The 27,969-nt window shown below is 43.8% G+C and overlaps 1 protein-coding gene across 1 annotated transcript; it reads right to left on the bottom strand.

Annotated features, from left to right (window-relative positions):
* Nucleotides 1–35: 35 nt before the first annotated feature.
* Dlst (dihydrolipoamide S-succinyltransferase) lies at nucleotides 36–27,288 on the bottom strand. The gene is made up of 15 exons (XM_090344488.1): nucleotides 27,179–27,288; nucleotides 26,644–26,677; nucleotides 22,880–22,928; nucleotides 17,831–17,883; nucleotides 16,706–16,780; nucleotides 15,665–15,720; nucleotides 14,911–15,022; nucleotides 11,652–11,819; nucleotides 11,244–11,320; nucleotides 10,009–10,106; nucleotides 5,723–5,853; nucleotides 3,190–3,263; nucleotides 2,723–2,806; nucleotides 2,219–2,386; nucleotides 36–1,505 (listed from the first exon to the last, which is right to left on the bottom strand). Exons 1-15 carry the CDS (start codon nucleotides 27,239–27,241, stop codon nucleotides 1,371–1,373), a joined length of 1,377 nt encoding a protein of 458 aa, XP_090200614.1. The 5' UTR covers nucleotides 27,242–27,288; the 3' UTR covers nucleotides 36–1,370.
* Between the last annotated feature and the right edge of the window lie 681 nt (nucleotides 27,289–27,969).

Raw genomic sequence — 27,969 nt, 5'->3', positions numbered from 1 at the left:
CAGTAATCAAAAGTAGCACAGATGCAGGAACCCCGTTTGAGAAGATCTGCCCTTTAATTTTTCAAAAAATCAGTTTAAATATCTTAGTTACAAGTTCTGAATGGTGAAGAGTAGCAGATGCTGCAGGCACTCAATACTGACCCATTCCCCCACCCACCCCCAGCCTTCTTGGCTCAAGATTTAAACAAAAAAAAAAAAAAAAAAGAAAAAGGGCACCCTGCCCTAATTAGTGGCCCCATGTCAAATGTCAGCAGTCTCAGGCCTTGGTGAGGTTGGATAAGAGCCATGAAGTCCCACGAGATCTCATGACAAGTTACTCTAAGGAATTCCAACGATTGTGCCAAGTCTAAAGGGTCTTAGAGAAGACATCTGCCATTTCATCACTATGTACTAACATTTTAAAGGTGGTTTCCACCAGTCTGCCCCCTATATCTGTGACCTGAAGAGGAAGCACCAAGGCCCCAATCCCTACAGGTCACAGTACAGGAAGGAGAGAACAGCCTCCCTAATCCACATACCTAGACCAACCTGAATTTTAAAGCCCATGTCAATCTACGCCAGAGGATGCCTTGTCTTTTGTCAGGCTCTGCCCCACTGCCCTGGTGTGCTAAAATGTGTTCTACATGAGAACAATGTGCTATAATGGGTCCTAGCAGCCTGGAAAGGGTTGTATGACCACAGCTGCGTATATGCCCAACTGAGTCTTCCTGGTGTGAGCCTACGACGGAGCATAAGGGAAGGCCTGGGATCTGTTCCCCTCTATGATTACACCGGACCTCTGGGCCCTCCCCTGACCTCTAGATCCCCTGGCCTGTTTCCTGGAAGAGGTAGAAAGGCATCTTGAAGCCACTGACAGCTAAGAGTAATGAAGCAAAGCAGCACCTCTTTGCATTCAATACCTCCACACAGGTAGCCTCAAGTGATAACGCACAGGACCAAGGCTGCCTTAAGCTTGAGAGACACAGGATCCCCTTAGGCACCCCTGGAGAACAGACTTTCCAAAGATAAAACTTAATCATGTGGTCCCCGGTGGTTTCCCTATAGTACACGGGCACTGGGGAGAATAAAAATTGTCTTTGCTGAGGGCTGGATAAAAAGCAGGAATATTAATGAGCAAACATCCACTAAGGTGCTCTCTCTCTCAAACCTAATGACATGAAGGCAAAGAGCATGGAGAAGGACAGAGCCTGGCAGGAACACCAAGACAAGACCTGTGACTGCTGGTTACATAGTGCCCTGGGTTCCTTGCTTGAGGCCAACAGCATGTGCCTGCCTGTCACCAGGCTAACCTGGGACTCATGAGGGGAGAGGGAGAAGACTGATTTTTTTCAGTTCCTGCACGATCATATGATAGGGCATGTGGCTTCCGCCTAAAGGTCCAGGAGGAGAACTCTGGGATCTTCTACTGCTGCCTTGATTTTACGGAGGAAAGTCACAGCCTCTCTGCCATCAATCAGCCGGTGATCATAGGTCAGGGCCACGTACATCATAGGCCGCACCTCCACCTGCACAGACAAGAGAAAGTCCCTGAATAGTGAGTGCTCAGGCCCTCAGTTCAAGCCCCAGGACTGGCCAAAAAAAAAAGTGTAACCTGGGTCTAAAAATTCGTTTATACTATATGTAGATCTGCATGTACGTCCATTTTCCAGGAACATGAAGGTGTTTGTGACCCAAATAGGTCTTAAACCCTAGAATTTCAGAGAGCTTTTTGCTACTAATAAAGCTTTCAAGGACAAGCTCCACTCTGATTTCATTCCCTGAACTTGCAGAAAACTGTGTTGTACTACAGTGCCTGGACTTGAAATCAGGGACTCTATTTCCCACTCCCCATTTCCTCTAGAGACTGATGCACTTCCTCTTGAGCCATGCCTCCAATTCACCATTTGCATTTCTGGGAGCTGGGAATGTAGCTTAGTGGTAGAGTGCTTGCCTCGCATACATGAAGCCCTGAATTTGATTCTTCAGTGCCACATAAACAGAAAAAGCCAGAAGTGACACTGTGGCTCAAGTGGTAAGGCACAAGCCTTGAGCGCAGAGGCTTAGGGATGGAGCCCAGACCTTGAGTTCAAGCCCCAGGACTGGAGAGAAAATTTGTATTTCTAACAAGTTCCCAGGTGATGTTGATTGCAGACCAGAATTTTAGCTACTAAAAGATGGAAGTTCACCCTGAAATAAATCACCAAGATACCATTAGGACCTCAAAAGCAATGGTTCTTACCTTGCCTCCCACAGCCACTGGCCTATCAAAGATGCCATGCATGCCCAGGATGGCAGATTGAGGGGGGTTGATAATGGGTGTTCCAAAGAGTGAGCCAAAAACACCTCCATTGCTAATGGTGAAAGTACCACCATCCATATCTTCAATGGCAAGTTCATTCTTTCGAGCCTAAAAACAAATTGCATAATTGAAACATTAAGCAAATCCAAGTCCCTTTACTCCTGAGATCAGGATCTAGCTTCCCCAGGAGAGCTGTTCAGCTAAGGTGACTGGGAACAGTGTACCAGAGAAGACAATTCCTGTCACTCTTTATTCCCCCTGGCAGGTCTTGTCTGAAAAGACAAGTTTCTGAGCCTGCTAGGCTCATCCTCATGCCTACCTTACCCGGATACTATGCATTCCGTAGAGAGAGAAGCAAGTGAGGCTCCTGCTTCCTGAGCAGTGCTAGCCGCCAAGCCCTTTCCTCTCACCTACCCAGCAGCTCACATACATACTTCTCAATACCTTCTCTCCCAGTTCATTGATGGTTCGTTCAATATCTGCATAATTCATGGTTTCCACATTCCTGATGACAGGAACCACGAGACCCTGAAAGGAGTAAAAGCTTTTATTAGTTGCAAAACAACAGTATCCTTTTAGTGACCACAACTCCCTCAAATTCAATGCAAAGGTCTCCCCCACTCAGAACAGAATAGCTGTGCTATTCACTGTGATTAGGTTTCATATCAAGATAGAGGAATGTGATATGGGGGAGGAAAGGTTACTTTTATTAACTACCTCCCAAAAATCAGCAAGAGAAATAATCTCTCCTAGAAAAAAGGAGCTCAGGGGCAGCACCCAGGCCCAGAGTGAAGAGCACCAGGACTAGCAAAAAGTAAATAAAAAGAAATAATCTCCCCTATGTGATCTGCTTCATACAGATAAGGATCCAAGCTCAGCATCAGCACTCCCCACTTCTAGGCCCAACATACCCGTGGGGTGGCCACAGCAACACTGATGTCAACATAATCCCTGTACACCACCTCTTTGGTTGCATCATCAATCACTATGAGAAAGAAAACACATGTTACATACAACCCCCCTGGTCAAGGCTAATGAGCTAAGTATTTGCTTAGTAAGAGTAAAAAAAAAAAATCTTCAGTGTTTGAATCATTATGGACTGTTATCAAGTAGAAAGGGATTGGATTACAAACAGCAGATGGCACTCCACTTACTCCTACCCTAACCAATGAAACTATCTCAAGTTCCTGAATAACCCATAGATAGTAATGTACAATCTTTGGCAGCTCTTAGAAGCTTAATCTACTGGTTAAGGATAATAGCCATTTTTATCTTAGGGATAATAATGCATTAGGATAAGAATGCATAAGATTCTTATTAGCTAGCTCTACTTGAGGCTTGACCTACTTGAGATCAAGCTAGTTAACAGAATATTTGAGAGCTAGAGTTGAGAACAGAGCTAGTTATTAGAGAATAGTTAATAGGGTTAACACGTGTTAATAGGGTTAACAAGTGTTCCAAAATGACAAACACAAGAGAGAAGGTATAGAGATAATGTCCCATTTCGCTTCTCTCCAGGAAGAGGGAACTATTTTGTTCCAAGGGACCTTTAGGGATTTATAATATCATATAAAATTATCAATTCAGGCTGGTGGATGATGGCAGCTTACAAGAGGCACAGCATCTGTCAGATATCCAATGATTTTTCAAACCTCACATGGCCCAAGGGGGCTCACATTCTCCACCCCTGCTAAGAGACGTAGGAAGAAATAGGATGGTCTGGCTTTTAAATATGCCAACTCAAGATAGCAACCCAACTGAAAATTCACATCTAGCAACTCTGAAAATAAAAGGCTTGGGAATCTTTTCCATAGAAATTAAGTCTACATTACACTTTGTTAGAAAGCATGGAATTGATTACAGGTAGCTCACCTGTAATTCTAGCTACTCAGAAGATGATATCTGAGGATCACAGTTCAAAGCCAGCCCAGGAGGGAAAGCCCCAAGCCTCTTATCTCCAATTAACTACCAAAAAAGCCAGAAGTGGAACTCCGGCTCGAGTGGTACAGACAAGTACCTAGACCTGCACAAAGAAAAAATGAAGAAAGCATGAAGCTGAGCACTACTGGCTCACACCTGTAACCCTAGCTACTCAGAAGGCGGAGATCTAACGATCATGGTTCAGTGCTAGCCTGGGCAGAAAAGTCAATGAGACTCTTATCTCTAATGACCAAAAAGCCAGGCATGAAGGTATGACTCAAGTGATAAAGCACCAGTCTTAAGCTAAGGGACAGCATCTAGGCCTTGAGTCCCTGCCCCAGTACAGTAACAAAAACACACAAAACAGCAATAAAAAAGTGAAAAAAGAAGCCAAAAATTAAGATGCCTGTTAAGTATGGACATCCTCCAGAAAAGATGGAAAAAGCCAGGCAGGAAGGTATTAGAAAAACAGGAGAAATAAAAAAGACAACACACTTTGGGCAAAACCCAGCGTCCTTCCTACCTACCCTGGAAGCACAGGAAAAACTAAGATTTCTCGAGCTCTTTTGCTGAAAATTGCTAAAGTGTCATTTCCCTCTCTCCTCTCTTCTAAGGAACAAAGAGTCAAGAAGAGGACACCCCAATGATGGTACTTGTTTTCCTTCCATTTATAAGTCCATGAAAGAGGCCATGCCCAAGGCTTCCGAGGGCCAAAGTCTATTCACCTGCGAGCAAAGGTCAGCTCAGAACCTATGCCAAGTGTGAATGGAAATCAAGTCCCAAAGTGAAAGCCCATAAAACAAAGGGAAGGGAGACATCCATTGCAGCCTCCCCTGTGACAAGAATTAGTGTGGAGAACTAAGCCACCTCACAACTGCCGGTTGACAGAGCAGTTGTCAAGCTACATGTTAGTAGGAAAACTGTTCTGTCCATCTAGTGAGGACAAAGTAATCATGATGGTGGTTCAGGAACACCAAGGGAGCAGTCTTTGGAAAATATGGACATATTTACAGAGTTATAAAATAAAAAGCCTTAGCCCAGCTCAGGTAGCTCATGCTTATAATTCTAGCTGCTCAGCAGGCTGAGATCTGAGGATCAGGGTTTGAAGCCAGCCTAGGCAGAAAAGTCAGAGACTCTATAAAAAGGCACTGAGTTCCGAAACTCCAGGACCAGGGAGGGGGAAAGGAGAGAGAAGGGGGAAAAAAAAAAATCAGCCTCTGTTGATTCTTTTTGTTGTTGGTTGTGAGATTTGAACTAAGGGCCTGGGCACTATCCCTAAGCATTTTTGCTCGAGGCTAGTGCTCTACCACTTTGAGCCACAGCAACACTTACAAATTTCTTGGGGTTAATGAATATAAGAGTCTACAGACTTTCCTACTTGAGTTGCCTTCAAACAATGATCCTCAGATCTCAGCCTCCTGAGTAACTAGGATTACAGGTATGAACCAGCAACTGGTACTGATCCTAAAATGTTTTCATACCTACATCCCAAGATCTCTACAGCTGTGATCACCAGAAACTTACCTGCATTTACAACAGGCTGCTCCTGCAAGGCAAAGGCGGAGGCCTTCACAAATGCTGACATAAAGCCTAGTTTAATGTTATGTTTCTTCAGGAAAGCATCCTTGTGCCGAGCTCTCATCTCTTGGATGTTACTGTTAAAAACATGTTATGACAAATGACCAAACATGAAGCACCAACTTTGACAGATCCTACACATGAACACAAGAGGTTTTTCCTTGCTCTGAACCATCTACCTAAGTTCAAGTTTTGAAATAGAGCAAGTTGTATCTCAAATTTTGAAATAGGTCAACACAATAATGTTCTTTCATAAGAATGGATGTAAGCCAGGTACTGGTGGCTCATACCTGTAATCCTAGCTACTCAGGAGGCTGAGATCTGAGAGTTATGATTCAAAGCCAGCCCAGGCCAAAAGTCCATGAAACCCTCATCTTCAATTAACTACCAGGAAACTGGAAGTGAAGCTCTAAGTGGTAGAGTGCTAGCTTTGAGATGAAGAGCTCAAGCAATAGCACCAAGGTCCTGAGCTCAAGCCCCATGACCCATCAAAAAACAAATGGGGGCCGGGAGTTTGGCCTAATGGTGGAGTGCTTGCCTAGCATGCACTTGGTACCATACACAGAAAAAAGCCAGAAGTGGTGCTGTGACTGTAGTGGTAGAGTTCTGGCCTTGAGAAAGCCCAAGGTCAGTGCTCAGACACTGAGTTCAAGCACCAGAACTGGCCAAAAAAATAAAATAAAAAAACAACGGAAGGAAGTCAGTCAGGCTCCATTAAAATCACCAACTATCCACCTTGAAAAACAGCATTTTAAGGTTTTCTTTTTTTTGGTGGGAGGACAGGGAGTCAGTCGTGGGGCTTGGACTCTGGGCCTGGGCACTGTACCTGAGCTCTTCAGTTCAAAGCTAGTGCTCTACCACTTAAGCCACAGTGCCACTTTCTAGTTTTCTGGTGGTTAACTGGAGATAAGAGTGCCCAGGATCCTCAGATCTCAGTCTCCTGAGTAGCATATAAGGACTGAGTCACCATCACCTGGCTAGCATTTTATTTTTATTTATTTATTTTTTTGTGCCAGTCCTGGGCTTGAGCTCAGGGCTTGAGCACTGTCCTCGGACTTTCTCAAGGCTAGCACTCTACCACTTGAGCCTCAGCACCACTTCCGGCTTTTTGCTAGGTATGTGGGGTACTGAGAAATCGAACCCGGGTCGTTGTGCATGCTAAGCAAGCACTCTACTGCTAGGCCAAACTCCCGGCCCCCTGGCTAGCATTTTAAACAGAGTCTAAAAAAATTGAACCAAGCAGTCATGACTACACAGGAGGACAAAACCAAATTCTTTGAGGCCCATGGGGAAGTTAACCGATTAACTTCTTCTAAGTTAGCAGTTCTAGCCACATGTGGGGCTCAGAGCTGGATACCAGGTATTAGGGCAATCAAGACAGTGCCTATCCTTAAAATCACTTTAATGACTGGCTTCCTTGGCACTCAGAAAAGTGACCCTACATGGGCTAGGGTGCATCATCTTCACATTCAGCACAGAGCCTTGCTTCTGAGAAGCCTTCAGAACTTGAACATCTTTTGGTCCGTCAGGGCTGGGGTTTTTGTTTATTGTGTTTTTTTTTTTCCCCCTCAGATATTACAGTTAGTGAGAACTGGCTTTCCCATCATTTTGCTGTAGAAAGTTCTATATTTATCGGAATAACACTTTCATGATGTAAATTGAATTTAACTTTATCAGACTCAAATGCTCATCATAGCTTACTTTGACATTAGCACATTAGCAGGAAAGATAAAGAGGAATATTTTAACTGCCTTCTTCAGACCTTTTGTTTCTGAAAAAAGAAAATTTTCTAGGAAGACTGATTGGGTTTAAAATGTTTCTTTTCCTGAGTCTAACCTTATTTAGTGCTAGGATTACCACTCTAAAGATATTACTGGTTCCCAAGACACAAGGGCTGCAAAAGAGGGAAAGAAAAGTGGTAAGCATTTCTGCTGCCAGAAACTGCTTGAATGTCATTGTCTGGGCATTAAGGAGTTTCTATTTCAGATCTCTGCCCTTAGAGGCAGAACTGGGGACAACAGGAGAAAGGAAGAAGTCTCAGAAAGGCCCCTTATGGATTTGTTCATCAGCATAAGACCCAAAGGGCACTCAATCTAAACCAGATTATGGGCTATAGTGAGACCCCAGGCTCATGTTAAATGATACTTTGATTAGCTCCTGAAAGGAGATCTAGCTACTAAACTTCCCTTCCAAACAAGGCTGTTGGGCCAACTACATGTTTCAGGACCACAAATATTTACATGTTTCATTTCAAGAAAACTGGTTAGAATTTCAAAGCCTAATTCAATTTGTGTTCAATTTGCCTTAATGTACTGAAACATAAGCTGCAGGCCTTGTAGCTCACTAGATAGGTCTTCTCTACATAGTACAACAGTACAGAAAAAATCATATCAAGTCTATAGAAAGCTTTCCAACAGAGGGGAAACATCAAGTGAAATTTGCCTGAGTCCTACCCTATCAATGATGTCCTCCTAGCACACTACCAATAAACTACTTTCTATTTCACAGGTCTCTCCCAAGAAAGGAAAATAAATTTCCCTAATGAAAAGCAGATGGGAACACTTACCATTCAGGATAAAAGGAAGCATTTGATGGTTTATCTCCTAATTTAATATAAATTCCTATTTTAGTATGTAAAACCTGAAATATAGATTCAACCTCCACCATTCCTTCCCAGATAGCCTTCTTGCAAAAGAAATGATCTGATTTTTTGCGTTTTCCCATCTGTGTCATGGTCCACACTGTAAACCATGACTTTTTCCCACAATAATTGGGTACTGGTGTGGCTCATGCTTACTATCCTAGCTACTAAGAAGGCTGAGATCTGAGGATCATGGTTTGAAGCCAGCCCAGGCAGGAAATTCCATGACTTGTATTTCTAACTACCAAAAAGTCAGAAGTGGAGCTGGGGCTCAAGTGGTAGAGCACTATCCTCGGGTATCAAAGCTCAGGGATAGCACCAAGGCCAAGCTGAAGCACATGCACACACAACATGCACACACAGGCATACAAAATGCTATTTTATTTATTTTTGCCAGTCCTTGGACGAACTCAAGGCCTGAGCACTGTCCTTGAGCTTTATCAAGGCTAGAGCTCTACCATTTGAGCCACAGTACAACTTACAGCCTTTTCTATGTATGTAGTACTGAGGAATCGAACCTGGGTCTTCATGCATACTAGACAAGTACCCAACCACTAGGCCAAACTCCTGGCCACAAAATGCTATTCTTAAAGGCCTATAAGAACTCCTTCCTTGCCATGCACCGGTGGTGCACACCTGGAATCCTAGCTACCCAGGAGGCTGAGATCTCAGGATTATGGTTTAAAGCCAACCCAGGAACAAAAGTCCATGAGACGCTTATCTCCAATTAACTACCAGAAAACAGTGGCACAATGGCTCAAGGGGTAGAGCGTTAGCCTTGAGCTGAAGAGCTCAATGCTTGCTTCATTCTGAATTGAACATTCACAAAGAGCAAGCACTGTGAGAAGAAACAAGGTATGGTACCCCAGTCCTGGGCATGCTGTCAAGTGTTCTCCACCCCAAGGGTAGACCAAGGAATAGGCCCTGTTGGGCTGATGACCCTATTTTTGCTTGACATTCAGATACTAGTCAGAGTTTAAGACTAGTCTTATTCATCAGAAGTCATAAGATTCATGTACAAAAGCCTAAAGGGCTAAGGTTTTTAAGTCACTAAGGAGCCAGCCATAGTATAAAGAAAGTCAGTTAAAAGGATGAAACCAATGGGTCTCACAAGTAAAGCCAAGTAGCTCTTTTCCCTACTCAGTGTAGTTTAGAATCAGTACTAGCTAAGGACAAGGCAAGTTCAATTGTTCAAGAAAAGTCCAGGCAAGGGAGTCATGACTGCAATCTCAGTTTTGAGGCCAGTCTAGACAAAAAGAAAATGAGACACTATCTTAAGCCAATATGGGGCTCATATCTCTAATTCCAGCTATATGGCAGGCAAAAGTAAAAAGATTATGGCTTAGGCTGGCCAGGCAAAGAAAAGCAAGAGCCTACTTAAAACATAATGTAAATAAAAAGTGCTGGAGGGCCGGGAGTTTGGCCTAGTGGTAGAGTGCCTGGCCTAGCATGCACAAAGACCCAGGTGGTTCATATGGCTCCCTAGCAAGCTTACCGTCCTGAATTTAAACCCCACTACCACCAGTACCACCAGCACCACCACCCAAAAAGAAATATAAGACAGGAAAGTGAGAGGGACTAGAGATCCCACCTCATGTCAACCTCATTGAAAGTGGTCAGCATTGCACATGTATTCTGGGCCTCCTTCAGACGCTGAGCTATGCGCTGTCGCATCCTGTTCATTTTCTCCTGAAAGGAAAGTGAAACAGGTATTGACAATCTCATCGCATTCCCCGCATAATGAGAGATAGAATTCATCTGGCCAGGAGTGGATGGCAAGCACTATGGTATTTAAATACAACCAGAGCTCCAGGCATCCTCTTTTATGTAGTGGCTTTCCTTCCTGAGCTTGAACAAGAAGACAGGCCAAAAGCACTCTAAAGTTTAACCAAGAACGAAGGCCCTGAAAATGGTGTGATTTGAAAAACAAAACTAAGCTATGAAGAGGAAGAATATGGCATAGGTCTAGCCAGCCTAAGAATCATTACAGAAACAGCAATTTCTGTTGGTAAAAGCTTGCATAGGAATAGCTATCGATGGAATGGAATATTCACATAGATGAACCCACACTCTTGACAATTATTTCCTTGTACTATAGCCCGTAACTACACCTAAGTTTAAGTAGGACTTCCTGGAAACCCAAGAATAGAGCTCTCACCCAACTACCTCTCAGAAGTGTGTATCATCCTGGGAAGAAATATGTTACTAAACTACCATTTCACTCACTGGAGACATTTCACTGGAGGCAAGTCACCACTCTATCAAGGCCAAGGGAATGAAATGCTAGCTCTGCAAAAGTGGACTCTGACTCTCCTAGAAATAGTCCTCAGAGGGGCCGGGAGTTTGGACTAATGGTAGAGTGTACCACATACATAGAAAAAAAGCCAGAAGTGATGCTGTGAGCTCAAGTGGTAGAGCCCTAGCCTTGAGAAAAATCCAGGGACAGTGCTCAAGCCCTGAGCTCATGCCCAGGATTGGCCAAAAAAAGAATAGTCCTAGGATATAAAAACAAGAGGTCTATCTTCCTGATTGTCGTTCTTAATGTACTATATGAAGTTATTTCTTTTCTTTTTCCCTTTCTGGCTTATCTCATGTTGCTACTTTGTTACCTGGTATGTTGTATACACATGCATTTGTTTATTTGAAATAGGGAAGGGGGAAAGCAAGATGATTGGGAGGGGGTTGGGAAAGGGAAAGGGGGATAGAAACATGGGGTATATGTTCAAGAAGTAATATACCTGCTACCTGACGAATGTAACTGTAACCCCTCTGTACTTTATCCCGACAATAAAATACAAAAAAAAGAAATACTCCTCAGAGACTTACCCGATGTTCTGTACGAAAACCTCTGCCAGCTCCCAGCTCAGCTAGTGGTGGTGCAGCAGTAGGTTTTACTGCAGACACTGAAACAAAGAGAAGGTTCAGTTGCATCACAGATAAGAGTAATCATTGAGCATGTGCCCCTGCTTTCATACCATATTGCCTATTATCTCTCAAGGTATCCTAAGGTTATACTACCATTCCTACTCTACAGATTAATGATCTGTTTAAATTAAATAAGAAGCCTAAAGTGACATAGCACGCTGGAGTCTAAGCTCAGTCCCTCAGATACAAAGTCTAAAGATTTTCCTGCAAAGCAGCCAATCAGCCCATTGCATCAGGACTGGTTTCAAAGCATACCGATTGGGGGAACATGTTCATCCACATAGAAAGAGGCAGCACTTGGGGGCTTACCTGGTTTGCTAGAAAGAGGCTGCTGTGAAGGTGAAGGTACAGGTGGCATCTGAGTGGGTATGGACGCTGTAGGGGGAGGAGGAGCTGCTGGTGGTGCTGCAGGCTCTGCTTTTGGGGCTCCAGCAGGAGCTTCAGCTGGTGCAGCAACCTTGGCCTTAGCAGGAGCAGCTACAAAACAACAGAAAACCAGATGCCACTAGCACTGCCTGGAATGGATTCAACTAAACAGCACATATTAAGCAGTACTAAGTGGTAAAACTATTTCCAATCCACTAACAAATTTCTACTGGGTATTGCAATCCACAAGGCAATAGGAGATACAATGACACAGGCATTCTAGACCCAGAAACCCTAAATTTTCTACCATCAAATAATTGGCTCAGTTTGAATTCCTTTCTCATTTTATAAGCATCTACTGACCATCAAGTTCACCACACACTTCTAAAACACTACGTCCAATGAAACAAAAGTTCCAATGTAAAAAAAGCTCAGGCAAGCCAGTGACGGTGGCTCACACCTAATCCTAGCTACTCAGGAGTACTAGCTACTAAGAACTGCAGTTCAAAGTCAGCCCAAGAAGGAAAGCCTGAGATTTGTTTCTCCATAAAACAACCAAAATGCCAAAAACTTTTGAAGCTGTGGCTCAAATGGTAAAGCACTGGCATTTATCAAAAAAGCTTAGGAATAACACCCAGGCCTTGACTACAAACCCCAGGACCAGCACACACAAAAAAAGTTCAGGCAGCTACATGGGGTGGCACATGCTTGTAATTACATGATTGTAATCCTAGCACTTGAAAAGCAGAGACAGAAAGACTAAGTATGAGGGCAGCCTGAGTTACAGAGCAAGGTTCAGGGCCAGATGATCTACATACTGAAACCCTGTTTCAAAAAGGGGGAAAAAAAAACCTGAAGGCAATTTAAAATGCTTTAAACACAAATGTTTTAATTATAGTAATGTTATGCTTTATAGAAATGTTATGCTAATTTCAACATTACATGACAAATATTCTTAAAACAATTAAGAAGTGGAGGTTTAATTGAGTGGTCATTTAAGCTTTTAAGAGTCCAAAGTGCAGCCAGGAGTGTGGTTTAGTGCTACCGTGCTCACCTAATATGCACGAAGCCCTGGGTTTGAGTCCCTGGAACTACATACACAGAAAAAGCTGGAAGTGGTACTGTGGCTCAAGTGACAGAACACTAGCCTTGGGCAAAAAGTGTTCAAGGACAGTGCCCAGGTTCTGGCCAAAAAAAAAAGTCCAAAGCACAGCTGGTAAGGTGGCTCATGCCTGCTAATCCTAACTACTCAGGAGACTGAGATCTGAGGATTGAGGTTCAAAGCCAGCATGGGCACTAAAGTCTGTGAGACACTCATCTCCAATTAACCACTAGAAAACCAGAAGTGGTGCTGTGGCTCAAGGGGTAGGGCGGTAGCCTTAAGCTGAAGAGATTAGGAACAACACCCAGACCTAGAGTTCAAGCCCCATGACCAACCAAAAAAAAAAAAAGGGAGTCCAAAGCACATATAATACCAGCTACTCAGGAGTTGGAGCACTGACCTGATGCTAGAAACCAGGCAGGAAGCTGAGGATGTGGCTTAACGATGGAGTGCTTATCTAGCATGCATGAAGCCATGAGTTCTATTCCTCAGTGTCACATAAACAGAAAAAGCCAGAAGTAGTGCTGTGGCTCAAGCGGTAGACCCTAGTCTTGAGCACAGAGAGGCTCAGAGACAGTGCCTAGACCATGAATTCAAGTCCCAGGACTGGTTTTTTTTTTGTTTTTTTTTGTTTTGGCCAGTCCTGGGCTTGAGCTCAGGGTCTGAGTACTGTCCTTGGACTTTCTCAAGGCTAGAGCTCTACCACTTAAGCCTCAGCACCACTTCTGGCTTTTTTCTATGTATGTGGTACCGAGGAATCGAACCCGGGTCTTCATGCATGCTAGGCAAGCACTTTAACCACTAGGCCAAACTCCCGGCCCCCCAGGACTGGATTTTTTTTGTTTTTTTGTTTTTAAACAAAAGGGCTGAGAGTTTGGCCTAGTGGTAGAGTACTAGCCTAGCATGCATGAAGACCTGGGTTCAATTCCTTGGTACCACATATGTAGAAAAACCCAGAAGTGGTGCTGTGGCTCAAGTGGTACAGCTTTAAGCCTTGAGAAAGGCCAAAGTACAGTGCACAGGCTCTTGAGTTCAAGCACCAGGACTGGTCAAAAAAAACCAAGCCAACAAGTGAAGCTATGCCTCAAATGTCAGAGTACCAACCATGAGCACAAACACTCAGGAATAATACCCAGGAATGATGTTCAACCCCCAGGACCAGCACCAAAAATAAAGAGCTCAAGGTATCTCATCCAGGATGACTCAGTAGTTAGGACCTAATCGGTTGGCCAAGTAATAAATTCTTAGCTTTAGATATCTGCTTTGACCTTAACCCATTTGGGTATCATAACCATAATCAGAACTTTACTTTCCCAGAAAGAAATAACAAGATGGACTTCAACTGGACGCAATTCTTATTTCCTGTCACGACGCATTTTTTTTCCCCACTCCTTGGCCTGATCAAATTTAATGATGCAATCTCATCTTTCTGCTTGACTATTTTAACAGTGAAATATAGTTTAGTAATGCCATCTAAGTCATAAAAACAGATTATTTTCTAATCCCTAATACTAGATTGTGAGGTCCAATACAAATTGCTCTTTTGCTTTTCTTCACAAGAAAAATATCAATTTTTTTTAGATATCCTGAAAGAACAGATGGGAAAAGATGAATTCTCTGCAATAGACATTATTTTCTCACTTTGGAACAGTGGTTTATGTATCAGAATCTTGTGGGGAGCACTAAGAAATTATGACATAATCAGGACCAGATAATTCCAAGTACCTGGGACATAAAGCCAGGCTATTTGTAGTATTTTTGAAGCTCAATGTGATTTTGATGTATTCCCCCTGCCCCGCTCCCCAGGTGGTGGTGGTGGTGGAGGAAATCATTATCTTTAGACAATCCATTTCTATTATGTCTAAGAAAAGATTCAACATGAAACTATGGACAGAAACAGTATTAAGATTTACTATTTTTTTTAAGCTATCTTTTTGATTACGAGTCTGATAATTTTCACACTAATTATTCCTCCTATCCCTTCAACTAAGGGCACCTGGAAAGCCAAAGTCTTTGACTATTAGGGAATTAATATGGCATGCTCTCAGCTCTAGTCCTAAAGGGAAACACTGAAGACCTTGATCACCAGAATTTCTTTACCACCAGTTTTCCTGAGTGTGAAAAGAGGAGTGCCTCCTTCAACTTTTCCTCCATCAGGTACCAAAAGAGCTTCAATCACACCATGTGCTGGTGAGGGAACCTGCACAGACGTCTGGAAAAGAGGGAGAGAGAGAATTTACCATTTCTATTCAGCATTATGGAATCACAAAATGAGTCCCAAGAGTTGCAACACGGTAATACAAACCCCTGGAACAAAAGTATCTAAGGCCACATTTTCAGAGCCCGAGCTCTGAAAGCCATTGCTATTATGAAGATTCACTTCTTGGAAATGTTAAAGCAACAACTAGATAAACAACTAGCAATAGTTTGTACAACACAAAGTAAGTTACCAGGTTACCAACATACACATTGTATACCTGCAGAACAAACTAAAAATCAAACTTTAATTCCTTTCTTTTTAATGATCTGTTCCAACTCTTACCACTGAGGCTAGAGATAGTTAAAAATTATCTTTAAAGAGATGAGTTCCCGGGCCGGGAGTTTGGCCTAGTGGTTAAAGTGCTTGCCTAGCATGCACGAAGACCCGGGTTCGATTCCTCGGTACACACACATAGAAAAAAGCCAGAAGTGGTGCTGAGGCTCAAGTGGTAGAGCTCTAGCCTTGAGAAAGTCCAAGGACAGTGCTCAGGCCCTGAGCTCAAGCCCAGGACTGGCAAAAAAAAAAAAAAAAGAGATGAGTTCCCATTTCTTTCCTTAGATTTAGTAAGTTGTCACTAATTTAGCAGAAGCCTACCTTGTCAGTTTCAATCTCACAAACCACTTCATCTTCTGCAACTGTATCTCCAACAGCTGAAAAGACAACCAGGGGCTGTTAGGGGAAGTCCTCAGTAGTCCCAACATTCCCTTTGTCAGATGTGTTAGAAAACTCCTTCCTATAGGGCCAAGGGGAAGTAGGTATGGAATTGTATAAAGAAAAGATGGAAACCAAGTACTTGTAGCTCACACCTGTAATCCTAGCTACCCAGGAGGCTGAGATCTGAGGACTCCAGTTTGAAACCAGCCCAGACCGGAAAAGTCCATGAGACTCTTATCACCAGTTATGTACCTAAAAACTGCAAGTGTAGCTGAGGCTCCAGTGGTAAAATGCTACTAACCTTGGGGGGGGGGGGGAGGAAGAAAAAGAAAAGAAGTCTCAGGAACAGCACCTAGGCCTCATCACCACCACCATCACCACCACCATCACCACCAAAAAATGTTTAAAAGAAAAGGTGAGGCCATAAGATCCACTTAGTATCAATGGGAGGAAGAAAGACTTTTAGGAAGTATTTAGCTCAAGAAGTTGAGAGTAAGCTGGGTACAGGCAGCTCACGCCTGTAATCCTAGCTACCCAGAAGATTAGATCTAGGGCCAGGAATTTGGCCTAATGGTAGAGTGCTTGCCTAGCATGTATATATATATATACATATATATAAAAAGCCAGAAGTGGTGCTCTAGCCTTGAAAAAACCTGAGGACAGTGCCTGGGCCCCGAATCCAAGCCCCAGGACTTGGGGGGGGGGGGGGGAGACTGAAATCTAAGGATTACGGTTCAAAGTCAACTTGGGCAGGAAAAGTGAGATGCATAGCTCCACTTCCATTTTGGTATTTCATTGGAGCCATGATTCAAGTGTGCTTGCTTTGAGCACAAAGATTCAGGGACAGCACCCAGGTCTTGAGTTCAAGCCCCAGGACAGGTACCCAAAGCAAAAAACAGTTGAGAGGGCTTAAGTCAAGCAAGACTCTGAATTCAAAACCCCAGAACCTTAAGAAAAAAGCAAAAGAAAACTAAATCTCACCTTTCTCCCACCTGACATCACCCTCCGTGACTGATTCTGCAAAGGCTGGAGTTTGGACTGTAATCACATCATCCTCTAGGAAAAAAGCAAAACAGAACATTACAAGTTAGTCAAGGTTTTTTTTTTTTGTTTTGTTTTTTTTGGCCAGTCCTGGGCTTGAGCTCAGGGCCTGAGCCCTGTCCTTGGACTTTCTCAAGGCTAGAGCTCTACCACTTGAGCCTCAGCACCACTTCCGGCTTTTTTCTATGTATGTGGTACCGAGGAATCGAACCCGGGTCTTCATGCATGCTAGGCAAGCACTTTAACCACTAGGCCAAACTCCCGGTCCCTCAAGGTTTTTTTTTTTTGCTAGTCGTGGGGCCTGAGCACTGTCCTTGGGCTTTTGGGGCCTGAGCGCTGTCCTTGGGCTTTTCTCAAGGTTAGCACTCTGCCACTTGAGCCACTTCACCATTTCCAGCCTTTTCTATGTATGTGCTACCAAGGAATCGAAACCAGGTCTTCATGCATGCTGGGAAAGCACTGTACCACTAGGCTAAACTCCCGGCCCAAGATTTTTTTTTAAATGTTTTTCTTTACTTTATCTCAGCCAGTTGCTGCCCTTTCCATGAAAACTCACTTATAAGAAAACAACAGGGGGCTGGGAGTCTGGCCTGAACTCAAGGCCCAGGATTGGCAAAAAAAAGAAAGAAAGAAAGAAAGAAAGAAAGAAAGAAAGAAAGAAAGAAAGAAAGAAAGAGAAAGAAAGAAAGAAAGAGTAGGGAATGTTAACTGTAACCCCTCTATACATTATCCCAACAAAAGAAAGGAAGGAGAGAGGGGGAGAGAGAGAGAGAGAGAGAGAGAGAGAGAGAGAGAGAGAGAGAGAGAGAGAGAGAGAGAGAGAGAGAGAGAGAGAAATAGTGGGGACAAGAGTTTGGCCTACTGGTAGAGGGCTTGTCTAGCATGCATGAAGACCTGAGTTTGATACCTAGGTACCACATACATAGAAAAAAGCCAGAAGTAGTGGTGTGGCTTAAGTAGCAGAAGACCAGCTTTGAGGAAAAAGCTCAAGGACTGTACCAGGCTGTAAGCTCAAGCCCCAGGACTGGCAAAAAGAAAGAAAAGAGAAAGAAAGCAAATACTTACTGCACACAGCTGTAGTTCTGAAGAAGCGAACACTGAAGACACTACTGTTAATGCTACAAAAGAAATGAAAGTTAACTCCTTTAGCAGGTTAACCACTTACACGTTAGTTCAGGCACCTTCCCTTTAAATGAGTATTTCTTGCTCACAGTGATATCCAGGAGAACTTGTCAAAGTCTACATGTCCAGACCAGAAGAGATTCTGACTCAGCAGGGAAAGTCTCAGAGCCAGACGACCTGAATGCCTTAAATAGTGCCCTGGGCTGCAATGAAATGCCACTTCTCAAAAGGGAAGACTTACATTTGATTTTCTGAAAAATAAGCACCTTCATCCTCTGTAGACCCACCCAATGACTTAGCTGCCTAATTTCTTAACTAACCAAATCCATGTAAGATAAATGGCATGCCTTCAGGTTCAGGAGGCAGAGTACCAAGCAAAAGGAAACTCTGTCCTCAGGACAAAACACATAGATTAGATAAGGCAATTAAGATGAGGCAGTGAGGGCCAGGAGTTTGGCCTAGTGGTAGAGTGTTTGTCCAGTAAGCATGAAGATCCCGGATTCAATTCCTTGGTACCACATACATAGAAAAAAGCAGGAAGTGGTGCTGAGGCTCAAGTGGTAGAGCTCTAGCCTTGAGAAGTCCAAGGACAGTGCTCAGCCCGGAGCTCAAGCCTAGAATTGGCCAAAAAAAAAAAAAATGAGGCAGTAAGTCAACTCAAAAAAAAAAAAAAGTGTTCTGGCAACAAAACTAACACCTATTCCTTTCTCTAGCCAGAAAACTGCACAGCACTCCATTTAGACTCATTCCAAAATAACCTCAAACACTAAGGTATTTTCTGATACAGCATTCACATAAAATAGTGTAAATAAGTGAAAAATGCCATCATGTATATATAAAAACATTAGCCACATTACAAGGCACAGGTGAATCACATCTGTAATCCTGGTTAGTCAAGAGGCTGAGATCTGAGGATCATGGCTCAAAGCCCAGGGAGGACTCTTGTCTCCAATAAACTACCCAGAAAGTAGAGCTATGGCTCAAGTAGTAGAGTGCTAGCTTTGAGCAAAACCAGTTCAGGGACCGCAACCAGTCCCTCAGTTCAAACACCAGGACCAGCAGCAAATAATAACAGATGTGTATATGTATATATACATATACATATGCATACATATATCACAAGGCTGTCTGCTACTTAACAGTTACAGGGAATAGTTTATACTGACAGGTACTTGTTTACACTGATAAAAATCCTATAAGCACATTTACAAAAAAATAGCTTTAAGTGGCCTTTTGATATTTATATTTTTATAATGTCGAAAATAACTTTATAAGGTCTCTAGAGAATCAGGAGAAACTAATTTTTAAAAAAGCCAGGTGCCAGTGGCTCACACCTGTAATCCTAGCTACTCAGGAGACTAAGATCTGAGGATCATGGTTCAAAGCCAGCCTGGGCACAAAAGTCCATGAGACTCATCTCCAATTAACCACCAGAAAACCTGAAGTGGTGCCGTGGGTCAATGTGGTAGAGTACTAGTGTTGAGCTGAAGAACTCAGGGGCAGTGCCCAGGCCTTGAGTTAAAGCCCCATGACTTAACTAACCCCCCCCCCCCGGGGCCGGGAGTTTGGCCTAGTGGTTAAAGTGCTTGCCTAGCATGCATGAAGACCCGGGTTCAATTCCTCGGTACCACATACATAGAAAAAAGCCAGAAGTGGTGCTGAGGCTCAAGTGGTAGAGCTCTAGCCTTGAGAAAAAAGTCCAAGGACAGTGCTCAGGCCCTGAGCTCAAGCCCAGGACTGGCAAAAACAAACAAACAAACAAACAAACAAAAAAAACCCACAAGGCTGAACGTAATAACTCATGCCTGTAATCCCAGCTAGTAGCCAGGCAGAAACAGAGAACAAGAGTTTAATGACAGCCAAAAAGTGAGTCCTAGTTTAAAAATAAACCAGGTGTGTTCACATAAGCCAGGAATCCCAGTTGTGCAGAAAGTAGGAGACAAGGAAAGGTAGTCAGGTGCTACCAAAGCAAAAAAAACAGGATTAAAAAAAAAAAAAAAAAAAAAAAAAGGGGCTGGGAGTTTGGCCTAGTGGTAGAGTGCTTACCAAGTATGCACAAAGACCCGGGTTCAATTCCTCAGTAACACATATACATAGAAAAGGCCAGAAATGGTGCTGTGGCTCAAGTGGCAGAGCTCTAGCCTTGAGAAAACCCAAGGACAGCGCTCAAGCCCTTAGAACAAACCCCAGGACTGGCAAAAAAAAAAAGGGGGGGGGAGGTATAGTCTAGTGGTAGAGTGCTCACCAAGCATGCATAAAGCCCCGAGTTCAATTCCTCAGTACCACATATTCAGAAAAAGCCAGAAGTGGTGCTGTGGTTCAAATGGCAGGGTACTAGCCTTGAGCAAAAAGTGTCCAAGGACAGTGCCCAGGCCCTGAGTTTAAGCCCCAGGACTGGCAAAACAAAACAATTAAAACAAAAAGTACTGGTGACATGAATTAACTGGTGGAACACTTGCCTAAAAGCACAAGACCTTAAGCTCAAACCTCAATACAGCAAAACAAAATAGTAACAAAAACCCTAAACACAAATGTGTCTAAAGGGGCCAGGAGCATGGTCTAGAGGTAGAGTCCTTGTTTAGCACGCACAAAGCCCTGGGTTCAATTCCCTGGTACCACATACATAGAAAAAAGCCAGAAGGCCTGGGAGTTTGGCCTAGTGGTTAAAGTGCTTGCCTAGCATGCATGAAGACCCGGGTTCGATTCCTCGGTACCACATACATAGAAAAAAGCTGGAAGTGGTGCTGAGGCTCAAGTGGTAGAGCTCTAGCCTTGAGAAAGTCCAAGGACAGTACTCAGGCCCTGAGTTCAAGCCCAAGACTGGCAAAAAAAAAAAAAAAGAAAAAAAAAAAAAAAGAAAAAAGCCAGAAGTAGTACTGTGGTTCAAGTGGTAGAGCACTAACTAGCCTTGAGCAAAAAGTTTCCAAAAACAATGCCCAGGCCTTGAGTTCAAGCCCCAGGACTAGCAAAAAAAAAAAAAAAGTGTTCTAAGTTTGTAACCATGTAAAAGGACAAGCCAAGAGGCAAAAATTAACTTGTAACATGTAAATACTATGTTGTAAGTTAAGACACCCAGGAACCTGGAGCAGGGGTTGCTTCTGGAAAGAAGCATTCAGTGGAGATATAGGAAAGGTACAAAAGTTTTCATACACTTTTGCCTGAACTGTGTAATAACCAGTTAAATAAAAACATAGTACCAAAAATATTCTTACAGCTTAACACTGGTGGCTCAGAAGCCTGAGATCTGAGGATTGCAGTTCAAAGCCACCCTGGGCAGGAAAGGACGAGATTTATCTCCAATTAACCACCAAAAGCCCATAAAACTCATCTCCAATTAATGACCAAGAAGTTGGAAGTACAGCTGTGGCTCAAATGGTAGAATGCTAGCCTGAGCACACAAGCTCAGTGACAGTGCCCAAGTCCTGTACTAAAGCTCTAGTACCATAATAAATAGTTGCCCAAGATTTTAAAAATCAAAGTGGGTAATTCACTCAGAAAATACAAAAAGCAGCATTAGATTAGGTGACATAACTAGGGGTGATACAATCCAAAGTTTAGGGTTTTTCCCACAGTTTACAAATAATTATTTGATATATTACAGAGAAAGGCATAATTACCCATTTTCATTTAAATTGCATGGGTAATACATTTTAACATATTAGTAATACATGTTTAATTACAAAAAATATTCACTACAGATTAGAAATAGTAAAAACATTTTTAATGGAACTGTACTATACAGAAAAGAATCACTTTGTAATCTGCCTCTTTCAATATTAAGATGAGATAGCTTAATCAATTCCCTATAGTTTACCATTTTGAGAACAATATGGGTATACTACGAATTCTCTAGTATAAACTCCTAGAAATGAAATATATAGATCAACACACGATTCAAAGATTTACGATTGCTAAACTGCCATCTAAAAACACAGGAATTCATACTTCTCATACTAAGTGCAACGTTTTCTGAATGAAACCCTAAACTCATTGTGAAACATCATAAAGAAGCCATTCTGCTGATGACCATTCACTTTGAAGTTTCTCCCTGCAGAAAATGTAGCTTCATAGCTCTTCAACAGGCTATAGGAGAGCATCCTTTTACTATTACCCTAAAAATACTGAGAATGCAGAGCAGCTTTAAGTAGCACTCAAGGACAGTGCATAGGCTCTGAGTTCAAGCCCCAGGGCTGATAGACCAAAAAAACAAACAAACAAAAAAAAGATATTTGAAATACACAATACACATGGGGGGGCTGGGAGTTTGGCCTAGTGGTAGAGTACTTTCCTATCATGCAGGAAGACCACGGTTCAATTCCTCAGTACCACATAAATAGAAAAAAGCCAGACGTGGGGCTGTGGCTCAAGTGGTGGAGCTCTAGCCTTGAGAAAGCCCAAGGACAGTGCTCAGGCCCTGAGCTCAAGCCCAGGACTGGCAAAAAAAAAAAAAAAAATACACATGGGTAGTCTTTGTCCAAACTCTACATTATGCAATAATAGCATTCCCCCAGTCTTAATCCAAGTCCCAAATGGTCTGCTCTTACCGTTTCTACAATGAATAACTGCTATTCAGGGGATGGTCTCAATCATCACACACATGTGACTTACAGCCCCTCAGATGCACTTTGTTTTTTTGGTGGGTCATGGGGCTTGAACTCTGGACCTGGGCTAATTGGAGATAAAAGTCTCAGGTCCTTTTGTGCCTAGGCTGGCTTTGAACCTTGATTTTCAGATCTCAGCCTCCTGAGTAGCTAGGATTACAGGCGTGAGTCAACACGCCTAGCCTGGTCCATCTTTTGACATGAGGCTAAAACTTGAAATATAGCATAAATATCATGATCATCAGGGTTAGGTCTAGAAACTCAGTATAGCCACTTCTAATTCTAGGTCTGGGGGCCAATGAAAAAAACAGATGGTCAAATTTAAAACTGATACCTATATAAACGTCCTGTGACTATATCTATACCATACCCCTGCCCCAGTGATACTTACACAGTCTTTCTGGTGTCAGGGTAACCTGGTACCTGACAAAAGGAGACTCCTGCAAAAAACAAAGCAACTCTTAACCAAAATATCTTACCTCTCACAGTATAGGAGATGGAAATAAAATAAGGTCTGCTCACTCCTTAACCCTTAGAGGGAGACCAACTGCAGACAGCAATACAATCTATCACACAGAACACTCGTTCTCAAATGTTTCCACCAAAGGCAGAGAACTGGTCTTGGAGAGTAGCTAAGAGGGGGCATGTGTTAGGCAGGAGAAATATCTGAAGCACAGCCTATAGGAGTTTTGTAATATACCTTAAGAGATCAGATATTTTCATTGACCTCATATGTTTGTATAGTATGTTGGTACTTATTACTCAAGTAAGTTTTCAAATACAATTGAAACTTGAAAAAATACATGATGCTAGACATGGTAATTCATACCAGTAATTGCTGTAGTTAGTAAGCTGAAGACAGAATTGAGACCAGTCTGAACTAGAAGCTAGTCTAATGAGGAGGAAGGAAGGAAGGAAGGAAGGGAAATAGAGCCATGGCTCAAAGTGGTAGAGTACTAGTTAATCTTGAGCAAAAGATCTCAGGACAGTGCCAAGGCACGGAATTCAAGTCCATGACCAACAAAAAAGGATAGGGAGGAGAAAGGGAGAGGGAGAGATGAAGGGGGGGGCGGGGAAGAGAAAGGGAGGGAGGAGGTCACTTTAAGACTTCTCTTTTGACTTCTCATAATGTAACTGGAGAAGTTTTATGTTGGGGTAGGAGTTTTGGTCTGGGTTTGACTGGATAATGAAATAGAAACCTTTCACTGAATTCTACAAACAAAGACTGAGCTATCTTAGGCCGAGGCTCAAAAGCTTGTCCTAGGATTGAGCAAATAATTTCCCTAACACACAGTTTGTCTTTGTAAAAATTTTCTACTTTGGTTCCTTTCAACCACTGGAAAACCCTTTTTGCCTGCCAAGAGTCATTATAATCAACTATATTTTCCCAACTGATGTCTATTGACTACAGCTGTTTCCTTGAAATTCAGTATTTTTCTCACGTCTTCATAAACCATCCCAGAGTCAAGTAAGTTACTCTATATTCAGTAACCAATGCATATACAGTGCATAGCATGTCTTCGGACTGAAGCACAACAGCCCATACTGATTTTTTGAATCCTAAGTCCCATGGAGAGTTTGCCCTACAGCAAAGCTTATTCAACTTTAGTGCTATATTATGTTCTCACACAAGCCAGATACCAATGGCTCATGCTGAAATTCTTGCTACTCAGGTTAAAGTCTAGAAGATTTTTTGTTTTGAAGCTAGCCTAGGCAAAAAAAAAAGGGGGGGGGTGGGGAGAAAGAGACCAGATTTCATCTCCATCTAACCTACACAAAGCAGTGCTGAAGTATGGCTCAGGTGGTAGAATGCCAGCGGTAAGCCAGCAGACCAATGAGAACTCAAGGTCTTCAGTTAAAGCTAACACTGGAAAAATCAACTTTCTGAAGTAGATGCCCATCTGCCATTATTCCTATTTTATATATAAGTGGTTCCTGGAGGTTAAGTACTCAAGGTGAATTCCTGAGCCAAGATGCAAATCTCTCAAAATGTAAGTTGTTTTTTTTTTGGTTTTGAGGCTTGAACTGGGCCTGGGAGCTGTCTCAGAGCTCTTCAGCTCAAGGCTACCACCCTACCCTTGAGCCAAGCCCCACTTCCCATTTTCTAGGGGTTACTTGAAGTGCTGTCCCTGGAGGTTAATTGGAGATAAGAGTCTCAGGTCCTTTTGTGCCCGGGCTGGCTTTGAACCTTGAACCTCAGATCTCAGTCTCCTGAGTAGCTAGGATTACAGGCGTGAGCCACCACACCCAATTATAAGCTTTTTTTCTGACCTACCAATCCATAAGGTGAAAAAAATGTTTTCATCTTTCAGTATTTCCAATCCAAAAAAGTTTATAAAAGTTTATATAGGAGTCCACTATGGAGTGCCCTAGGTGCCTGTTCTCCTGACTTAGGATAAAGTCCAAGCACTTTATAGTCCTCAGCCATTTAGCCTTCTCTATTTTTCCAGTCAGAGACTTGCTTTCCATTCCTGTAACTCATCAGGTGCCTTCCTTTTGGAAACCTTTGCACAAGCAATTCCCTTTATCTGGAATACCACTTTCCTAGCTAGCTCAAGTATTCTCTAAGACTAATCTTAAAATGTCAGTTCTTTGTTGGTAAAGGGGAAGCTGGTCTTTATCATACCACACTCTGGACTTCTTCCTAGAAACCACAATGTAATTAAGTACTAGTGTGTGCACAACAGTGTTTTTGCTCTGTCTCTCCAGCTAGTCCATCAGATCTGTATGAGTAGGGACCATCTGCACTGTTGCACTTAGCACAGCAGCTGGCGTGGCAGCATGCACTCAATAAACGAACTGACGTAGAGTCAATGAGCACATGTGGTGGCTATTAAGGGCTCAGGTTGAAAAGGAATCAAGTGAACCTAGTTTAACCAGTAGTAAGCCGCATAACCTTGGCCAAGGCACTCGACCCCTTTATGATGCATTTGTAAAATAGAGACAGAACATTTCTTATTGCTTGGTGGTCATGAAAAATCACACAGAAAGCATTCACAACAATAATGAGGTGTGATTGAAGCCTGAAATTAGATTCACTCGTTCAACAAATACTTATGTTAGCTATATAATAAAAAAAAAAAGTTATGGTAAGATGTACTGTTAATAGCACTCCCACTTCTTACCCCATTCAACTTTTGGGACAAAATCTAAATGTCTTTCAGTAGTTCACACCTTCTTCACGACTCTCCCCCTTAACCAAAATGTTCTAGTCTGAAGACCCATGACACCCCCCCCCCAAAAAAAAGTTCTAGTCAAATCATTTGGGGAGTAGGGGCAAATGGGTTCGAACTTGAGGCCTCCCACTGCTAGCAAATGCTGTTTCTCCTGGGCCATACCACCAGTACCCTCCAATCATTTTTTATCCAGTTTTAAAAAAAATCCTGGGGGGCCGGGAGTTTGGCCTAGTGATAGCATGCTTGCCTAGCATGCACGAAGACCCGGGTTTGATTCCTCAGTACCACATACATAGAAAAAAAAGCCGAAAATGGTGCTGAGGCTCAAGTGGTAGAGCACTAGCCTTGAGAAAGCTCAAGGACAGTGCCCTGGCCCTGAGTTCAAGCCCCAGGACTGGTTAAAAAAAAAAAATCCTGCCAACCCCTTTCCTCCTTCAGAAACCTTATAGATGCTTTTATCCTCCTTTTGCTCTTCATTGTGCTAGCTCTGTCATATCCTCCAGGTCACACCCTTACTGTCAACTACTAAAAGAAGTGTCACCTGTCACTCTCACCCTCTAAGCTCTTACTACAAATGATCACTTGTTTAGCATTTTACACTATTAGCAATTTCTCACTAGCCTGGAAGCTCCATGAGGGCAAGAATTGCTCATTGCTGGATCACAAACTTGAGTGCCTAGTGCAGTATCTAAAATATAGTAAAAGCGCAATCACCATGGACTGAAGTATAAATGAAGCAGGAATGAATGCGTGCCTGGCATCCCAGCACCACCAAACAAACCTCCAAACCGAAACTTATTAACCATGTGCCGGGTGAATGAATGGTAGATCTTGTTTAAAATTAAGTGGCATTTTACTTCACGTCGATCTGTGCTGAACTGTCTTTGAGCATTATGGGGGGGGAGTGAGGGGAGAGACACCCAGATTTCCTCTGCAGCCCGAGGAGGGCATTTCAGGTGACCTCAAGGGCAGAACTTACCAGGCAGGGAACGTCTCCCTAGAGGGCAGTTCCCCTGTTGAGAAAGAAGACATTATCGACGTCACCCAAGATGAACAGAGGAAAGAAAATTGCTTTTTTTTCCCCCCCTTTAAAAGTACACGCTAAATGCTGGTGACGGGTCAATCTCGTCACTTCAAAGGCAACTGTGACACACGGGGTCTGTCAAGCTACCTCGACTTCCCCACGGGGACCGGGAGAGGAGACCGAATCCGGCTGGGGGCTGCAGGGCGCCCGCCTCACCACCTCGGGGCCAGGCTACGATCGGGCGGGGCGCAGCCGTCCCAGTGTTGGCGCAGAGGGTGGGTGGGGTGCAGCGGGAAGCGGCCGGCCGGGGAGCCCCCGGGCCAGCGTGGGGCCGCAGGGCTCCACACCCCCGGGGGGACCGGAGGCCTCCGCGTCCCAGTGTCCTTGGTGCCCGGCCTGGCCGGCGCACCGCGCCCCTGCCCTTCAGGATGCCCTTCCGCCTTCCGCCAGTCTCCTCGCCCACCGGAGCGCAGGCCCGGTCAGACAGTACCTTCTGGAAGGCAGCGAGCGAACGGCTGAACGCCCTGGACACGCAGCGGGACCGGGACAGCATCGCGGCGGCAGCGGGGCCGAGGGCGGGCGGACACCGGATATAGGGCCCGGCAACAACCGGAAGTGGGGCGGGCCGCAGCACCCGCAGGGCGGCGAGGGGTGTTCGGAGCCAACCACTGGCCGGCAGGGGGTGTGCAGACGCGGGGCCGGGCGCCCGTGAGCGGGTAGAAGGATGGGGCGCTCCCGGGACTGTCTGCGCTGCTTGACAGTCTGTGTTGGGCCTCCTAATCGGGTCTACGACCATCCGACCACCGGATCACCCCGAGGCTGGCCTCCCGGCCTTTCCCTAAAGGAAGCTCCGAGGTTGGTGTTCTTCCTTCTGCACCACCTGAAGCGCTGGAAAGAACCCCGCCGGGGCTGTGAACTCCGGCCCTAGCAGATGTGCCTGCCTGATCGCGCCTGATCTTGCAATCGTGTGGCCTTGAGCAGGTGGCACTGCCCCTCTCAGGCTCCTCAACTATGGTCCAAGGACCCCAATCTGAAACAGTCCTAGGAACCTTAAAGAGGTCTCACATTTAGCAGTCAAAGGGCCTCACCACCTAGCCCTCCTTCTACCTTGTCTCCTGATCTTGCTCCATCCCTGCGGATTTTCTTCAGCAAAACTAATTGCTCCCCACATGTGCTCTGTGTTTTGGTGATTCCTCACCATATTCCTACAATATAAACCTTTTTACCTTATAAACCTTATTACTTTTGAGTATACCATTCTGGCTACTGCCTCAAAATAAA

Source organism: Megascapheus bottae, chromosome 14, assembly GCF_031878675.1.
Source record: "Megascapheus bottae isolate mThoBot1 chromosome 14, mThoBot2.hap1, whole genome shotgun sequence".
Classification (NCBI taxonomy): Eukaryota; Metazoa; Chordata; class Mammalia; order Rodentia; family Geomyidae; genus Megascapheus; species Megascapheus bottae.
Note: the sequence above shows the minus strand (reverse complement) of the source record. Positions and strands in the feature narration are given on the sequence as shown.

Bases quoted from the DNA above. Each gene is read 5' to 3' on its own strand.
- Dlst (XM_090344488.1), bottom strand. From the start codon at position 27,241: ATGCTGTCCCGGTCCCGCTGCGTGTCCAGGGCGTTCAGCCGTTCGCTC. The intron at 26,678-27,178 runs GTACTGTCTGAC...CTTTCTCAACAG, and splicing joins CGCTCGCTGCCTTCCAGAAG to GGGAACTGCCCTCTAGGGAG. The intron at 17,884-22,879 runs GTAAGTATCACT...TTTCTTTTGTAG, and splicing joins CCTGACACCAGAAAGACTGT to CATTAACAGTAGTGTCTTCA.